A 20,278-nucleotide genomic window follows, 5' to 3' on the forward strand; every position below is an offset into this window, starting at 1 on the left:
TCAAACAATAATACTTGTGAATTTATTCATACATTATTATAGCTGATAAAACTTAAAACTACGTCAAGTAAGAGAGAGAGAGTGCAAATCATTTTGAGAGAATTTTTTTTGTTAACATATGCAAATTATGACCAAAGTGCAGCGATTGTAGACTTGAAGCTCGATGTCCCAATCCTCGGCTTCCTCCTGTGTGTGTCTCGAAAGTCCATTCCAAATTCTCCGAAAAGTTGCTGTAACATTAGTGATAAACTTGCTGCATCATTTTAATGATGGTAGTGCGGTATAGCCAAGTCTTCGTTCCTCAAACAGAAGCGATCATAAAAAAAGATTGGTGTTAAGATTCATTAGCGTATAGTATTTTGTTTCAAGTCCTCCTTTTCTTTTTCCTTCTGATATTAAGAATGATCCATCTTCTTGAGCTTGATCCCGAGGGAGCAACGCGCGAGGCGCTGGCAGTGGGGGCTGCGCTCCTTGCTCGGCTCGCCTTTGTAAAGAATTTTTCTGAATGATCCAGAGCGCTCATGACCAGGATATATGTAACTTAACGTTCGGATGCCTTCGGCAAACTCCGGCTAGTGGTTGAGATTGCTTCAGTAGGGATGTACCTTCGTGTGTCGATTGAATAATAACCCATACGTTACAAAGTGTATTGACATAATTGCTTTGTTCCAGGCCTGCCAACTCCTGGAGCCCCCGCACGTGAAGGCGGTAGCCGTGCTGGGAGTGGTGCGTAACTCCATCGGGGAGAATGCCTACGTGGCGGATGAGCTCATCATTGCCCGGAGTGGAGCACGTATCCGTGTTGGCAACACTGACGCTGAGGGCAGGATGATCATGGCTGACCTTCTTTGTCTGGTGAGTTTACTTTCCGTCATTTCATTATAAATTGTTATAAGTAGGACACTACCACGCTAGGCCAGTGTTCATTTCATATTTTGAAGAGATTCCTGAATTTATTATAAACTAGCTGTATCCCGCCACGCGTTGCTGTGGCTCAGTCTGTCTATGCAAATAGAGAAACAATAGCGAGTTGTTACTTTTACATCCAACAGTGTAACAGGTTTAATAATAATATCGCCTGCGTCATTCAAATCCACATGTACAATCTCAACCAGCAGTTGTAACATGTATGGATAACCAACATCGGGATTGCTACGATAATGAAATAAAAGAGAAAAGAATTCCAATATTACATTTAATTTAATATCGCATAGAGCTAGAGATCTCTTCTTACAACAAAATTAGATTAAAACTCAGGGGTGTGCGGCAATACGAAGTATTGTTCGCACGGATGGAATTTATAATGGTAGCAAAAGTTTGAGTGTGACATTGTGTATAGACATTAAATATCTGATCTGTTTCACGAGTACAGGGCGCCATGCAACTCTTAGGAAAGTATTGCAAATTTTGAAGAGAATTAACCCGATGACCAGCGAATTAATTTATCTAGCTGATTGCGTCATCGCGTCACCCGGAAATCTGTCGACTGGAGCGCTCGCTCATATCTTCCCTGTAGACGCGACCACACCGGCTGGCTGCCCGTTTGGTACTGGCGTTCTCAAATCATGACTCGAGCTTCCTTTTAGAACGGCCCAAAGAGCACACGTCCCATAGACTACATAGAGGTCTTGTAAGAAGTTTGATAATTAGTGGCAGGGCAAAAGTGAACTGCTACAACAGATGGAACTGTTTTTAAAAAGCATGATTTCACCTGTCATAGGCGACATCTATACAATATAGGTATATAAAAACTCACGCATATTTGAATGCAACGTTGTGTCAAAATTAGCAACCGATGAAAAATTTTCAGAGATTTAAGATTTGGAACAGACAAACATTTTTATTTATATAGATAACATGAAAATATTTGTATTCCTTCAACTTCCATCATTATAAGTATAAAATGTTTCTTGAGCAATGATGGAGGACTCAATCGGAATTGGATTGGATGAACTCAAAACGGATTGTAATCTTTAGAAAATAGGTTGGAATGCTGATTTGTTCTACCTGTATTTCAATGGAAGATGGTCAGAAGAACTGGCATCTTTAGCACCGGTGTATAGTCGGGACACACCAAATGCATGCCCAACATTTATACACGGTCGACATTCGTCACATGAAAACGGGTCCTTTTTACACCTCGTTCTATTCAACTGGAACCATTTGATTTCCTCGATTCTACAACACACTACACAACAACATGTTCAATCCTTATTCTCCTCAAAAAGACCCTCCACACAGCATCACAGGATTTGCAAAAATCAAGTAGGTTATTACGAAAATGGAATCAGCTGGCGCACCAAGCGGCTTATAAGGTAGTGGGAGCTCGACGCTTCAAAGGTTAACCTCACAATATTTACCAAAAATTTCATCTCATATTTCCACTGGTCTAAAAAATCTGAACTTAAAAATAAAATTATTTTTATATGGTTGCAGTTGAAAGAGCAATCCTCAAATGAAGTGAACCCTCACCTTTACACCGTGGCTACTCTGACCGGTCACTCCTTGAGAGCCGTGGGTATTGGATACGGGATTGTCATCGACAACCACGCCGCCAGGTAATTATCATACTTATTTTTTATTTACAAATAACCTTACAATGTTTTAATTCATCCTGCTACCATCATTATAGTGGGGTAAATGTTGCTTGTGCAGTGATAGAGGATTTTAACCAGATGATTTAACCCGCAACGTCTGGGTGGGTACCCAACGCTTTAAGCCGATCGATTATCCGACCGAATTGTTAACCTCTTTGCTATTGTTGTATTTTTTTTTTTTTATATATTTACTCCACACATGAGGCCCTCAGGAAAATAATTTCCCTCAGGGCCTGTGCCATCTTTGGGGATGCTGTGTGGAGGGTCTTTTGAGGAGAGGAATGGTTGAACATGGGTTTGAAGAGACTAGAACTCAAGAACAAGTCGTAAAAACCACCCATTCTCATATGACAAATGTCAACCGTTACAAATGCTAGGCACGCGTTTGGCGTATTCCCGACTGCGCACTGGTGCCGAAGAGAACAAGGACAGCATTCCCACATATTCTCTGAAGATTGCAATCTGTTTCATAAAATAGGGGAACCTATCAAATTGACTACTCGTTTCTGCACAGAGTCAAGGGTTCTTTTCATGTATTTCGGGGCTCTATCCCAGAGGTGGCTGCCAAATTCAACAGTGGGGTGAACTTGCAATTTGTACAGGATCAGCAGCTGTGTACTATTGACCCTGGTGCACGAAAAATCCGTTTATGTACTTTTAATAAACATTATCTCATAAAAGTCCTAACCAGTCATTGTAAATTTAATACAATCCAATAAAAATGTAAAGTATATGTAAATTTGTTATTATCACCAAAGAAGATGGAATTTATTTATCTATTTTGAGGTTAATAACCCCCATCTTTCCTTCTGTAACATAGTGATTTTATTTCATCATAAAATATTAGCAAAATAAAACTGATTATATTTTAAATAAATATTAAAATTTGGAATTCGTAATTTGATGATTAATGCAATACTAAATATTTGTTGCATCAGATGTACAAAAAATGCAATATTTCATCATTTTAAGGCGATGCACTACGTAGTAATGCAAAATCATGTGTTTTTGGTTTGAAAATTTGGTCACCTAGAAATGTTTCAGATGCTTTAATTAAATACTGCGAGTAGAATACATCTTGGCCTTTGAAATAATCGAGTATTTTTTAGATAAGTCTTTTTATAAGTCCAGAAAAAAATAATGTATAAGGCCTATGAAAACTGCTTTAAAGTTCAAAATCTCCTACTTACGAACCCATTTTCGGCTATGATTTTAATGTATAATGTGGCAAATTAAGTTATTTATAAAATGATCGAAAAACAATTAAATATTTGTGCCTGAACATCCACAAACTAAAATAAAAGGCACTTTTTAGCCACGTTTTTTTCTTGCATAAATCAAAACAGGCGGATGGTGTTAAGCGGGAATTTAAACCTTATCGCCATTGTTGCCATGTTATTGATAGCGGCTCCATTTAAAATATTACACGACGTAGTGCATCGCCTTAAAAAAATTAAACATTTATCCCTGAACATCCACAAAATAAAATAAAAGGCACTTTTTGGCCATGTTTTTTTCTTGCATAAATCAATGTGTTTAGCGGGATTTTAAACCTTATCGCCATCTTCGTAAAGGCTGTTATTGGATAGGGGCTCGATTTAAAATATTACACGACGTAGTGCATCGCCTTAATGTATATTTTTTATCATCAAATTGTCAAGAGTCAGAATAACAGAAGAGTAGAGACGATTTACTAAATGTGTGTACCAAAACTGATTTGTGTGGCAGTCTATCCTCTCTGTCTACCCCTACTGGAAAAGGTGGCATGGTTAGTTAGTTAGTCTATTGTTATTAAGCTCATATGGTATTTTCTTTTTTTTGTGTTTTAGAAAAGAGAATCATGCCAAACGACTGCAGGCAGCAGGCGATCGCATCGCAGACATATTCGAGATCTCCACTCTCCGGAGAGATGACTTTGTTGCTCATCGGGGAACCTTTGAAGGGGATGACGCCTTGCAATCTGGCAATGGGTCTTCAATGGCCACCGATAGAGGGCACCAGGTATTAAAATTATGACCATTTTTGGTAATTGAGTAATCTGAAAGTATGTTGCCTGTTGTATGCTGATGATGCGGTGCTGATTGCTAACAAAATGGAAGATCTACAGTCTCTCGTGTCTAGGATGAACGAAGTATGTATGAAGAATGGGTTAATGATGAATGTAAGTAAGTCTAAAGTCATGGTGTTTGAAAGAGAGAGTACGAAAACAGTTTGCAATATAGTTGTGAATGAGGAATACTTGGAGCAGTTGGATGAGTTTGTGTATTTAGGAAGTATGTTTACGAGAGATGGGAAGGCTGACAGATATTGAAAGAAGGGTAAATGCAGTTAACTCCATTAATGGAGGACTGAACGCGGTTGGCACTAAATTGTCCAAAGAAGCGAAGCTAGCAGTCCACAATGGAGTGCTGGTACCTACCCTGATATATGGAAGTGAGGCATGGAACTGCCAGAGAAAGGATGAAATTAGACTGAATGCTGTAGAAATGAGATCCTTGAGGCGTATTTGTGGTAAAACCATGTATGATCGTGAGAGAAATGTGGAAATCAGCAAAGAATGCAAGGCTGACATAAGCGTAATGAGTAAGATCAAGAAAGGGACGCTAAGATTGTTTAGGCATGTAGAGCGAATGAGCGAAGAAAGGAGAATATATGATGCAAATATGAATGATAGCAGAAGTCGGGGATGCCCAAGGAAGACATGGCATGACCAAGTGAATCAGATACTTGAGTCGGGCCATGTCAAGAGTCAGAATAATAGAAGAGTATGTATGAGACGATGTATGAATGTGACTGAGGCAAGGAGTGAGTGCCAAGACCGAGTTGTTTGGCGGTCCGTCCTCTCTTACTACCCCTGTGGAGAAACGGCTTGTTGGTAGCTAGAGTCCGCTCACCGGGTAGACAAGATTATCTCCTTATTTATCCACCTCTAGAACTTGCTACCATCAATAAAAATAACCCTGATGTGGGTACCAGAATATAAAGGTATTGAATTTAACGAGCGCGCTGACGGACTAGTGAGGAAAAGGGCGGAAGCACCGCTTGTGGGATTCGAGCGCACCATCCGAGTGTGTTTACTTATTGATACAGAGACAGTCTGCGTCGCTCCCATAAGCACTGAGGACCATTGTGCTACCTCCCATGTTTCACTTTATTCCTTTGACAGTAACCCAGTTTAGTTTGTCTCGTGGTTCCACAACATATCACGGGGTAATTACTACAGCTAGGCAACTCCCAATCAGCGTTTTAACCTTTGCAGATACAGTAACCAGGCTCTAATGTGTACGCCATGTCCATGCTACTGTAACCCCAACGGGTAGCCGGCATAGAGTGCCCTTTGAATCGCAGTGAAAATCCGCATACGATTTTTGATGAACTGTCAAGATTACAGTTTGCAGATAAGTCGTGCACTTTGCACACATTAACCACACTTTTACTATTTCCTTGCCCGTGTATGCCACAAACACATATATGTGTAGTGGAGGTTAGAAATAAAATTGATTTACGCTAACGTTGACGCTAATTTTGGAGTTACCTAGTGTAGTAATTATGTACCCCTCGGTATGTAGCTCCCTGTAGATATTTGAGCGTTCTTCCCATCGAGGGGGACACGGCACCATAGACGAATTCCTACATCGACATTTCCTACATCTATTAGTGCTTTCCACTCCCAAAATTTATGTAAGTATCTCATAATGTGGCAACATTCCGTCAATCCCGACAGTCCCATTAGCTCCCTCAGTAACTTTCTATCCACATTGTGTAGTTGCAAGAATCGACACACTGTAAAGCTATCCTCAACGTTGGCTAAATAAGGAGGAGCACAACACGGCGCAATATCCCAAAAATAAATCACTATGTATTATACTTTTGACGGTGAAAATCTCAAATCATATCTTGTTACAAGGATGTTTGTTCTCCCGTTCCAGAAACCAGCCGGCTTCCTTGTGATTGCATCCGGTATGGAAGGCAAGGACATCAAGTATTCTCACCTGGAGATCGCCCCCAGTGCCGGAATAGCTCCCGAGGAACCGACTGGCTCCCCCATGATGGCCCTAGCGCACTTCTACAACATCTGGAAGTCGGCATAACAACATAATATCATTACAGCAAGTCCAAGGCATTTAAAAACATGTTGTCTTTATGAGGAGTATCTTATTAATCAAACTTGTATATGTATTTATGCATTGGCATTCAAATTGTGATCATCTGACAAGAATAACAAATTCACCATTATGCTTGAGAGTTTGATCAAAAGCTGATTTGGGCTGATAATCAGCGTTTAACGGTCACCATTCAAATGTCGAAAACTCAAAATGGCACCGGAGTCATAAAATTCAGTCATTATTTTAACTATTGTGGGTTCCGATGATGTGAAAACTCATCCAGTTAATAGAACATTTATCATTTATTGTGTTATTTTATAGGAATGATAATGATTGTATAATGTCAATTTTTTTATTATTATTATCCACTTGAGTGATTTTCGGCATATTATGCCGAGTTTGCAAAACATCCTGAGTGATCGCACGCCATAATATGCCATTTTTGACATATTGTGTTGCAGAATTCATGCATTTACGATTTTTTAATAATTTTTTTATAAATCCTAAAAAATAGGATAAACGGTAAAATATAGGAGAATTCATTGGCTATATATCACTATAATCAGTTTATACATCTCAGTATTAAAATTCAGAGGCATGTATTTTTTTAAATGAGGGTGAGAAATTTCCAACTCAAACGCCACAATAACTCAAATCATATTCCAGTTATTGACACGATCACTCGAGTGGATAAGATTTTTTACAAAATTATTAAAACAAACATTCCCGGGTTTTGAATAACCTGACAATATTTTAAAATCTCCTACTACCATCACAGTAAGCGGAAAATGTTGCTTGTGTTGTGATGGAGAAGTTAGCCAGCCGAGGAATTGAACACACTACGCCTGGGACCCAAACGCGATATCAGTTCAGCCAACGACCGGTCATTTTCATTTCTAACATAATATATTTTTACTTTCACATGAGTTTGCATAATATTTTTATACTAGATATTACTTTGTACTTACTGGAAAAAAGGTGCTTAAACTTTTGCAATATTTTATTGTTTTTATTTTCTTTCATAAAAATTGTGTTTTTTTTATAATATTTTATTTTTAAATATCTTTCAATCAGATTATTAATTATAAGCATAATCTGCTATTCATGGCTTTATAATCTTTATTTTTATTGTGATAGGATTTTTTTTACTGTTTTTTTTGAGATATCATCTATTGTAAGTTCGATAGCCAATAATTTTAAAATATGTTGTTTTGACGCATTCAATTGAACAGCACAACATTTATTAGTGCATTCATAGACAAATAGACTGCTTGTACTCGATTAAAGTCAACACTGCGAACAAACCAGTGCGCCAACTGCCAGTACGCAAGCAAGCACGTGCGCATATATCCCTAGATAGTTTTTGTCCCTCCCGATCGTTTTTACAAACAGTTGTTCCGCATTACTGGACTTACATCGATGATATTTTACTAAACTCAATTTTAAATGTGCTTTTTATTTTGTGCCAATTAATTTTTATATTTGAAGTAAAAATTAAACTCAAAGTATTGATTTCATGTTTTACCGTAAGCATTTTTCCACATTTTAATAAAGATTATATTTAAAAAGTTGCTTTGTTTTGAGTTAGTTACTATACTTTCTAACCTTCCTTTTCCCATCTCCTTCCTATCCCCAATCCAGCATCACAATGTTCTCAATCAGGTATACCATAGTCTCATCTGTTCCGGAGAGTTGGGACCACGGAGGAAAGAAGGGAGCGGAGGTGATCATGCAAACATTTCCTACGAGGCTTTTGTTGCCAACTTCGAGAACGAAAGTCTGGGGCGCAGGGGAGGAATTTCAAATTGACATGCCCATTCATCGCGGTACACTCATCAAGTGTTAGTCAAATTAGCAATAGATGATGCTAATTAAAAAATAATTTAAATAAAACTGGTTGTGAAGTGTAACAAAGGAATTAAACAAATATCTTATTTATATAATAATAGTTAACAATCCACGTGACCTACACCAGATTATACATATACTTAACAAGCCACGTGACCTACACCAGGTTATACATATACTTAACAAGCCACGTGACCTACACCAGGTTATACATATACTTAACAAGCCACATGACCTACACCAGATTATACATATACTTAACAAGCCACGTGACCTACACCAGATTATACATATATGTACTTTACAAGCCCATTGACCTACACCAGGTTATAGATATACTTAACAAGCCATGTGACCTACACCAGGTTATACATATACATACTTAACTAGCCATGTGACCTACACCAGGCTATAAATATACCTAACAAGCCATGTGACCTACACCAGGTTATACATATACTTAATAAGCCATGTGACCTACACCAGGTTATACATATACTTAACAAGCCACGTGACCTACACCAGGTTATACATATACTTAACAAGCCACGTGACCTACACCAGGTTATAGATATACTTAACAAGCCATGTGACCTACACCAGGTTATTTATTTACTTAATAAGCCATGTGACCTACACCAGATTATACATATACATACTTAACAAGCCACGTGACCTACACCAGGTTATACATATACTTAACAAGCCACGTGACCTACACCAGGTTATAGATATACTTAACAAGCCATGTGACCTACACCAGGTTATACATATACTTAATAAGCCATGTGACCTACACCAGGTTATACATATACTTAACAAGCCACGTGACCTACACCAGGTTATACATATACTTAACAAGCCACGTGACCTACACCAGGTTATACATATACTTAACAAGCCACGTGACCTACACCAGGTTATACATATACTTAACAAGCCACGTGACCTACACCAGGTTATAGATATACTTAACAAGCCATGTGACCTACACCAGGTTATTTATTTACTTAATAAGCCATGTGACCTACACCAGATTATACATATACATACTTAACAAGCCACGTGACCTACACCAGGTTATAGATATACTTAACAAGCCATGTGACCTACACCAGGTTATACATACTTAACAAGCCACGTGACCTACACCAGATTATACATATACATACTTAACAAGCCACGTGACCTACACCAGGTTATAGATATACTTAACATGCCATGTGACCTACACCAGGTTATTTATTTACTTAATAAGCCATGTGACCTACACCAGATTATACATATACATACTTAACAAGCCACGTGACCTACACCAGGTTATAGATATACTTAACAAGCCATGTGACCTACACCAGGTTATACATACTTAACAAGCCACGTGACCTACACCAGATTATACATATACATACTTAACAAGCCACGTGACCTACACCAGGTTATAGATATACTTAACAAGCCATGTGACCTACACCAGGTTATACATATACTTAATAAGCCATGTGACCTACACCAGGTTATACATATACTTAACAAGCCACGTGACCTACACCAGGTTATACATATACTTAACAAGCCTTACAGGAAGGCCAGAAAGGGTGGATGTTCCCCCGAAAAGGAGTCCATTTTCTGGATGATTTCCGTGCTTCATGTAGGGCGTACCGTTCGGGAATTTGCGAGGCAAAACGAGCTGCGTGGAGGTCGTGGGTGTAAAATATGGGTAACCCCAACCCTAGGGAAATTCATAGTGCCATCGGGAAAACGGGAAAAGGATCTGAACATTACCTGTCTATAATTACACTTGGACCAGGAAGCGAGATGGTGAAAGCAAATGCATAGCTAGTACTCTCAATGTCCTGCTGTACATTTAGAATCGATAATAATAGAAATAGATGATCATAGACAGATCAGAGGTCTGTCACGTCTCTTACCTAGCAACCTATCCCAGTAGGCTTGTCGTATACCACCCTTAAATGAGGTAGAGCTGAACTTAATAATCTAGGGTCTTGGCCCCACAAAGGGTCCGAGCTTCGATAAACTTAACGGTACTATCATAAAACAGATATGGAAATATGCACATCAGGAATTGTTCATCCTTATGGGAACTTGTTTGCTCAAAATCTTAACAAAAGCTAAACCAAGCCAAGGTCGGATCCAGGAACCTACAAGCCGATTACTCTTTTATCGATTTGACTTGGTGAAGGGCCCTTCGAAGTACATTGTGGAAATAATTTTAGACTTTTAATTTTTTATCTCCGGGGCCTTTGACAATGTGTGGCGGCCGATGATATTGTGCAAACTTAAAATTCGTGGATGTCCTAGTGGCTAATTTAGAATTCTGGTGGATTATTTTTCAGATCGCACAGTAGCGATCTCCCATGTAGGTAAGCAGAGCTGTCAATATGGGATGCCCTCAAGGTTCAGTCCTTGGACCCACATTTTGGAACATGCTCTTTGATGACCTTCTCAGGTTGCCCTTACCTGAAGGTTGCACCTTGGTAGCTTACGCGGATGATTTATATTTTTTAGTCTCAGGGACTGAAGTCGAAAGAAAAGCTGAAGAATGTCTAAGATATATTCTGAAATGAGGAGAAATGAACAAGCTGGCCTTCGCCCCCCACAAGACTGTCAGTCTCCTGATGAAGGGTTCTCTTAGTCGTACGAGAAACCCCGCAATCCGAATTGGGAGTACCCACATCAAATTTGTTGAAAACTGTGGGTACTTGGTGTTGTTCTTGACAGATCGTCATCGTTGTATATTTCAAACAAAACCCAAACCCTGTTTCTAAAGCTTAGAAGACTCTCCACATCTGAGTGGGGACTTCGTAGTTCAGTGATGCAGCTGTTATACCGTTGCGAGGGGCCAACGCACTCCCTTGCTTGCTCTTACGGGTGCCTACAGCACTGTAGCATCAGACGCACTCCCAGTACTGGCTGGACAGATGCTGATTGATCTCTAAATCAGGGAAATTCTAGCAAGAAAGGAACTGTAAGGCAGTTGTCCACCTAGGGGTGACACTCACCCCAGGCGGAGCCTCCCGCCTTCCAGCGTTATTGAGAAAGATTTGAGCGAAAAGTCTTGAGGAATGGCAGACAGGTTAATAAGGGGGAGATGGGCTCACTCCTTCCCCTCAGTTAAAGCCAGGATGGAAGGGGCACAATGTGACCCAGATGTTAACCAGACATGGAAAATTTAAGGGAAGATGTTCAGCCTCAGTCATGTGCCTGTGGTAAGGAAAACCAAACAGCCATACATATTTTGTGGCACTATCAGATCATGATGGATGCTAGAGAGGAAATGCTTTAGGGTTTGCAAGATATTACTGCGTCGGTTTGGAATTCTGACCTGGTATCGAACAAGGTGAATTTTGATTGCTAGAATAAAATCATTATTTCGTTTCAGGTGCCAGGTGTGGGAATTGGAAAAGTAACTAAATATATATATTTTTTTTTTGCTTTACATATTTTTTAATGTATTTATGCTCTGCTTCTATTGGCTTATCTGTGGTGTGTATTTACTACACATTGCTTCTAATAACTTTAATAACTCTATAAATATAATAAATTCTGTGTTCAGATTTTAAGTATTCCTCCGTTATACATTTATGCACTGAATTAAAAAATAATATATTACATAGTTTTCAAATTCAATTAAAAATCAGAGTTTTTTGTTAAAAATCGGGAACAAATACACCAATACAATCAACCGTGTGAGACTAATACGCGAAGAGTGTGCGAGGAAATGACACGCTATTGATGTCCCGCTTTAATTCGCTATGCGGGAACATGAGACATCCACACTTCTGCAGTTGTAGTTTTTGATTTCGACCATCGATACCTACGACCGCACAGCTGTGTTTGTGCCAGCCGCCAGCCGCTAGCCAGTTGGCCGTGAACCGTCGTTAGATGTGGACCCCTCGCACGTTTCTTTAGCATCTGCCGATGGTTTTTTCATGTTTTCAGCAATTAAATTACAATTATTATCACTTTTGATATAAAATATAATAAACATAATCCATTAGCTATGAATATTCATATTTTTCCGATATTAAATCGCTTATTTTGAGATGTGTATTGACTACACAGCACCGGAACGCGTGTATTTTTTTAGCACAGTAAGGGAAAGGTTAATAGCTGCATATTGTATTAATGCTTTTTATTTATGTACATAGCCCTGGTAATATAAAATAAACTATAACATTATGAAGTTCTTTGCTTTCATCTTTTTTTTCTATGAATGATACTGGAATTTACTTTATCTTTTAGATTTATCTTACAGGCGAGAATTGTACTGCTTCTTTTTCTGCACTGTTACACCCTCCCAATAACCAGCCTGGCAAAGGTGGTGCCTTTATTTTCAGTCTTATGCTAGCGCTTATTTTCAGGTACTGTTCACTGCGCCACCCCTGACGTAGCGATAGCAGTGAAAGGGAAGATTCCCTTCGACCCTGATCTCCAGTTCTCTTGTGGTCCTGTCGGCTGGAGTGAGTCACTTAGTCCACTCTTCACTATCTCACTATCTACATGTGCGGCCGGGGACGGTGTGAGGGGTTCGTAGGACCACTTTCCCGCCCCACTCCTCACTGTCTCTCGTCGGGACTGCCTGTGGTGCGCCAGAAGCTAAGGCTGTTCCCTGCCATGGGAATGTGTTTAAATTTGCTTTTCCTGTGTATGTTCTTCTTTATAAATTTTCTCTCCACTAGCTTCGATAACAAGAACAAACTGCCTTAAACGTATTTGGTTTTTTGTGCCGTGTAGGGACAATCGGGGGTTTTTAGAATCATTTAATAGCAGGCCTCATATAAACAAAAGTAGAGTCTTGAAGTGAGAACCGATAGAGGGACCTATCTGGTCCTTAAAACGGTTCAGGAAAGTCGTGAGTGCCATCGACTGGCCTAGTAAGCCACACCCAATCGTGCCCAGTTGAGTTTGATGTGTTGTTGCCCAGTTGCCCTAGTGCCATCTCCTCTCCCTTCTTTCCTCCACGGTTGGGACTGGTGCGGTAATTCACATAAAAAAAAATTTACTGGTAATATATAAAATAGAGATAAGGTAAAAACAAGTATTAGTTATTCAGAAAAATATTTTATTTAAACATATTCAAACCTCAGAAAATACAAATGGGCTTAAAAAATAATATTATAATAATGATCGAACTCTGTATATCGGCAACAAATATTGCATAGGTATTAAATTAGGGAACATAATCATTTTTATAAAAATACAATACATATGTATGTAATTGAGCGAAAATTATTGTCTCGTTAAATTAAAAACACAGCGAGACATTAAATCGTCCATTTGAGAAAGAAATACAAAAAAAAATATCAGCAAAATTTAGAATTAGAAAAGTTTCTTTCAAATTTATACATTATTTGAGCAAATGTGAATATTAAAGGCACGTGTGTAAGTCGGTAAGGTATTTGTGTATATACTTGGAAGACAATTATTACTTAGAAGAGAACTTTATAATATATTATTTGTGCGTAGTTGTCAGAAAGTACTTAATCATTAGGCAGCCGGCAATTAGAGTTGACCCAGACACTTGTGTGTATTAATCATTAGGCAGCCGGCAATTAGAGCTGACCCAGACACTTGTGTGTATTAATCATTAGGCAGCCGGCAATTAGAGTTGACCCAGACACTTGTGTGTATTAATCATTAGGCAGCCGGCAATTAGAGTTGACCCAGACACTTGTGTGTATTAATCATTAGGCAGCCGGCAATTAGAGTTGACCCAGACACTTGTGTGTATTAATCATTAGGCAGCCGGCAATTAGAGTTGACCCAGACACTTATGTGTATTAATCATTAGGCAGCCGGCAATTAGAGTTGACCCAGACACTTGTGTGTATTAATCATTGGGCAGCCGGCAATTAGAGTTGACCCAGACACTTGTGTGTATTAATCATTGGGCAGCCGGCAATTAGAGTTGACGCAGACAGACACTTGTGTGTATTAATCATTAGGCAGCCGGCAATTAGAGTTGACCCAGACACTTGTGTGTATTAATCATTAGGCAGCCGGCAATTAGAGTTGACCCAGACACTTGTGTGTATTAATCATTAGGCAGCCGGCAATTAGAGTTGACCCAGACACTTGTGTGTATTAATCATTAGGCAGCCGGCAATTAGAGTTGACCCAGACACTTGTGTGTATTAATCATTAGGCAGCCGGCAATTAGAGTTGACCCAGACACTTGTGTGTATTAATCATTGGGCAGCCGGCAATTAGAGTTGACCCAGACACTTGTGTGTATTAATCATTGGGCAGCCGGCAATTAGAGTTGACGCAGACAGACACTTGTGTGTATTAATCATTAGGCAGCCGGCAATTAGAGTTGACCCAGACACTTGTGTGTATTAATCATTAGGCAGCCGGCAATTAGAGTTGACCCAGACACTTGTGTGTATTAATCATTGGGCAGCCGGCAATTAGAGTTGACGCAGACACTTGTGTGTATTAATCATTAGGCAGCCGGCAATTAGAGTTGACCCAGACAGACACTTGTGTGTATTAATCATTAGGCAGCCGGCAATTAGAGTTGACCCAGACAGACACTTGTGTGTATTAATCATTAGGCAGCCGGCAATTAGAGTTGACGCAGACACTTGTGTGTATTAATCATTAGGCAGCCGGCAATTAGAGTTGACCCAGACAAACACTTGTGTGTATTAATCATTAGGCAGCCGGCAATTAGAGTTGACCCAGACACTTGTGTGTATTAATCATTAGGCAGCCGGCAATTAGAGTGGACCCAGACACTTGTGTGTATTAACCATTAGGCAGCCGGCAATTAGAGTGGACCCAGACACTTGTGTGTATTAATCATTAGGCAGCCGGCAATTAGAGTTGACCCAGACAGACACTTGTGTGTATTAATCATTAGGCAGCCGGCAATTAGAGTTGACCCAGACAGACACTTGTGTGTATTAATCATTAGGCAGCCGGCAATTAGAGTTGACCCAGACACTTGTGTGTATTAATCATTAGGCAGCCGGCAATTAGAGTTGACCCAGACAGACACTTGTGTGTATTAATCATTAGGCAGCCGGCAATTAGAGTTGACCCAGACAGACACTTGTGTGTATTAATCATTAGGCAGCCGGCAATTAGAGTTGACCCAGACACTTGTGTGTATTAATCATTAGGCAGCCGGCAATTAGAGTTGACCCAGACAGACACTTGTGTGTATTAATCATTAGGCAGCCGGCAATTAGAGTTGACCCAGACACTTGTGTGTATTAATCATTAGGCAGCCGGCAATTAGAGTTGACCCAGACACTTGTGTGTATTAATCATTAGGTAGCCGGCAATTAGAGTTGACCCAGACACTTGTGTGTATTTACTCGGGTGCATAATAACAAGTTTCAAACATGCTGTATGAAGACAACTAGTCCTCCAATGATTGACCGTGATTCTAGAGGTCATAGGATAGATTTCCATTGCATCTGGGTGTTGCGAAGTCAATTATTAAGTTCAACGAACCTTACAAGATAACTTATCAGCTGTTACGGGGTTAGATACTTTCTGCAGGGCTGCAAGATGATATAATTATAACAAGATAATGGATTGGGGGTCTCTTAAACTCTGATATCCGTAAGTCATACATTCTCAAAGGCACAATAATTATATGTTAAGACAATCAGCTCGATGGTAAGTTATCACTTATTTTAAGAACTCCTCACAATTTCCGACACAATCATTTAACATTACTTCTACAATAATTATTATTAAATTATTCTTCTTCTTGTGTTGCTCTCTCCTATCGGAGGTTGGCCATTATCAAAGCATAGTTAAATTACATTCACATAATATCTTACATTATTTAGTTCACGCACAACCTTATGATTAACTGAATACTTTTGCGGGGAAAAGAATTAATATTTTGTGCAAATATCCCATCAGTAGGTGTTATTATGATTATTTCAAATTTAAGTCAAAAGTATTCTTACAACTTATCAATAATTAAATAATCATTCCCAAAAAGCACTCTAATATTAGGTTAAATCGTACTTATTATGAATATAATTTCAGCAAGCCAAAAGGAAAAGATAAATTTATATAAAATTGAGCCAAATATGAGTCATTTAATGTCAGTAAAATTGTCTCTAAAAAGAACTTTAAAAAAGGTTTTAAATACATAATAAGCAAAGGAAATGGAAATCTCAATAAAACAAAACCAAATGGAACTCTTTTCCATTTTACGAAAATAACTTAAAAAGCACCTTAAATGGCACCTAAAAAGATTATAAAAAATAGGACATTGTTTATAGCATTGATTCAAGTTTTCAAATTCCTAGAAAATATATTATCATATTTATTGAAACAGCATAATTATTAATTATTATTTTAAGGATGGGATGGATTTTTCTACTGTTTTCCTGCATTTTAATAACAAGTGAAAATAATAAAAATACAATTTTATTATAAGCTTTTATAAATAAAATTAAGCATTTAAAAAAGTTTTATACATAGCACTTTTATATTGAATGACCTCGGCGTGATTAGAAAAGATCATTCTGATTGAATAAAATTGAAATAATTATTTTAAACACTTAAAAATTTCTCAAATATGTGTTCACTTCTGAGGGTAGATGATAAATATAATATTATTTTCATGGAAAATCTGTTGCACAATTGTGAATATAACATTGCCAGCTAAATTACAAGTGAAACATTGCTAAAAGAATTGCACTAGATAACATAATATATTATTTAAATTAAATAAATAATTTTGCATACACCACTATTAAATAAAAATAATTTAAAAAAAAAACAATGGTTTCTTTGTGAGAATTATGTATAGTGAAAATTAACAAATTTAAGAATAGACAAAAAATTTCTTGTAGACAAAAATATTTCAATACTTCAACAGATTAATGTTTTCTCATTAAACTGTCGAAGGTCAGAGCATAAAAAATATTAGTGGAACCTAACATTTTATCAGCCCAAACGATGATGCTGGTTTTGTTTTTCATACATTTTTCAAAAGCATCAAAATCGTATCGCAAATTATTCTAACAACGGTCGTATTAGAATGCTCGCAAGTTCTTCAGAGACCCATCAGCGTTCCACTGGTTGATCTATATTGGTAATAATTTTTTTTTTTGTTATTTAGACATCTTTGTTACTGCTTGATTCTGATGTGTTAATTTATAAAAGTTTTTGATTCATACGTAAATGCAATAATTACCTATTTGATATAATTGTTTTTTGTAATAATAACTAGTTAACCTCTCAGACAAGGACTTTTATCTACTATGTGTTCCTTTGAGAACTGTCAAAACGTGATAATTTTTGTGTTATTTACGAGTTTTGCTAAAAGCTTCATAAAACGTTCTTCGGAAACGTAGCCTCATTCTAAAAAATGTTTTGGAAAGATTATGAAATCCACTATCGCATTGTGTTGTAATACGTAAATATTTGCGTTTCTAAATATACATTTTATGAAAACGTCAAAAATATGTAAAAATCGCTTACAATTATTTCAAAGCCTTGAAAAATGTACTTTTTTCTGGGTATCATAAAGAAATAACACTTTATATATTGAAGAAATATAATTAAAAACTATTAGTCACCTCAAAATATTAACCGTCCAAACTAAAATATTTTTAATAAATTATTTAGAAACGCAATAAATTATGAACGAACAAGATGACAGATTCAATCGGCTTAGATAATGCAACTCTACGTTCCATAGATATTCTTGAATACAGACGCGTAGCGTTATTCATTATCGATACTCTGTTTTTTAAATCGTGGCAATCCGTATACTAGTGATGGAAATAAATCGATTTTTGTAAAATCTTGCGCGTTGACATGAAAAGGCGTTCTAATGTCTTGACCGCTATTATCATATTTACGTCTTTTGACATTCTAATGTTCTGAGTGGTTAATCACCGCTCATTGTAATATGTTTGTCTGTAAAATCCGTTGCTAAGTTTAAAAGAACTAAGCGCACAATGGATTTTGATGATAATGAAAACCCTATAAAAATCCGTTGCTAAGATAGGGTTTTCATAGCAACATTTATATAATAATATATTTATTTTTTTTAGCAACGGATTTTGGTGGGGTTTTCATTATCATTTAGAGATTTTTTTCCCGAAATATTAATATTTTATAATAAATGCACAATATATTTTTACAAAGTATAGAAAAGTAACAGAATTCACAACCTCAAAATGTGTACACATCGGCTAGTTTTTAACATACATTTATACTGACGAAGAAACCTGGTTTTGGTTTTGAATTATGTTGATTAAATAGTGGTGTATACGTAGTTATTTATTTTATTTAAATTATAATGACGCCACAAAGTGAATTCGCAATTATTGAACAAGTTATATTTAATTATTCAGAGAACATAAAAAAACATATGAAGTTTTGGTAAACTGACTTAAAAAAAATGCACGATAATGTTGTTAGAACATAAAAACATGATGTGTAAGTTCTAGTACTCCAAGATAAAAGAATAATTCTTATTATTTCAATAATATTTTTAGTACATAATATAATTTTGATTGAATTATATTATTTGGTCCCAATTTTAAAGTTCATATCAACGATGGTTTAATTAAATATTACTTGCGTTGCTAATTGCGTTTGGTAAAAAGGCCTCATTAACTTCCCTCTTGGTCACTTGTTTTGCTATGTCATTTTTATAATTTATTTTACCACTAATTTATAATTATTATTTGTACTTTTTCATGAAAATTTGATTTATTTGTAATGTCCGCAAAAACTTGGAATATTGAAAGTGTGGTCAAAAAAAAAAAAACCATAATGTAATATTAAAATTTTTCAAAAAATGTACCTACATAGAAAACATTTGTGATCATTTGTAAGTTAGTATGTATTAGATATATATAAAACAGTAGGCAAGTTACAACACCCGGTGTGAAAAATTCCTCATTTTACAGTTGAAAAAACTGATGTCCCATTACTAAGAGATTATTTAAATTTGGGACAAGTTGTACATTATAGATTTGCCAAAGCTTTGCGGTTCAATAAAAACTAATAAAATAATATTGCTGCAAAGTTGTCACATTACATGTTTTAACAGCGCGATGTTGATAATGTGATTATTTTATCTAAAAATATATAATAATAAAGAAGCAACAGAAAAACGCACACACAAAATTCACACTAAAAAGCATAATAATGCAACTTAAATAAAAAAATTATATTATAGAATAAATCTGTACAGTTCTAATCTAAGACTAACAGTATTTAGTGTTCAGCAGATTGATATAGAATATTCGTCACATGCCACCAACTAAATGATTCACAAGTCAAGCTGTTATTTGTAATATATATAAAAAAAATTATTTGTGCTAAGTCAATGGACTCCACAACAAGCCGAGTATGTAATGACATTTTTTTAGAATTGTAACGGCAATTGCTTCCAAACAAAGTTATCATCCGTTTAGCTATAATTTTGCCTAATCGTATCAAAATAATGCTCAACCTCGTTGTTTCCTAGCGTTACTTAGGCCAATCGTTACACCTAAGCTAGGCGACCGATTTATATGTTGCGCAATTAGAGTTGATGCAATTTTGTGTACACTTCGTACAGAGAAACATCACTGAGAAGCATCACAGAGAAGCATCGCCATCACTGAGAAGCATCGCTGAGAAACATCACTGAGCAGCATCGCTGAGAAGCATCACTGAGAAGCATCACTGAGAAGCATCACTGAGAAGCATCACTGAGAAGCATCA

General features: G+C 37.1%; 1 protein-coding gene across 2 annotated transcripts in view; it reads left to right on the plus strand.

The window, feature by feature from the left end:
• Positions 1-8,274, plus strand: part of Dip-B (Dipeptidase B) — a 36,139-nt gene extending 27,865 nt beyond the window's left edge. For both annotated transcript variants that reach the window (XM_089646828.1, XM_089646829.1), the window contains 4 exons: positions 673-855; positions 2,437-2,558; positions 4,427-4,598; positions 6,527-8,274. In XM_089646828.1, the coding sequence (XP_089502954.1) occupies positions 673-855; positions 2,437-2,558; positions 4,427-4,598; positions 6,527-6,688 (639 nt within the window). In that variant the 3' untranslated portion in view covers positions 6,689-8,274. The remainder of the gene's footprint in view (positions 1-672; positions 856-2,436; positions 2,559-4,426; positions 4,599-6,526) is intronic.
• Positions 8,275-20,278: the final 12,004 nt, after the last annotated feature.

The sequence above is a fragment of the Hesperophylax consimilis genome, chromosome 25, assembly GCF_061612785.1.
Source record: "Hesperophylax consimilis isolate HC1 chromosome 25, BYU_Hcon_1.0, whole genome shotgun sequence".
In the NCBI taxonomy this organism is placed as follows: domain Eukaryota; kingdom Metazoa; phylum Arthropoda; class Insecta; order Trichoptera; family Limnephilidae; genus Hesperophylax; species Hesperophylax consimilis.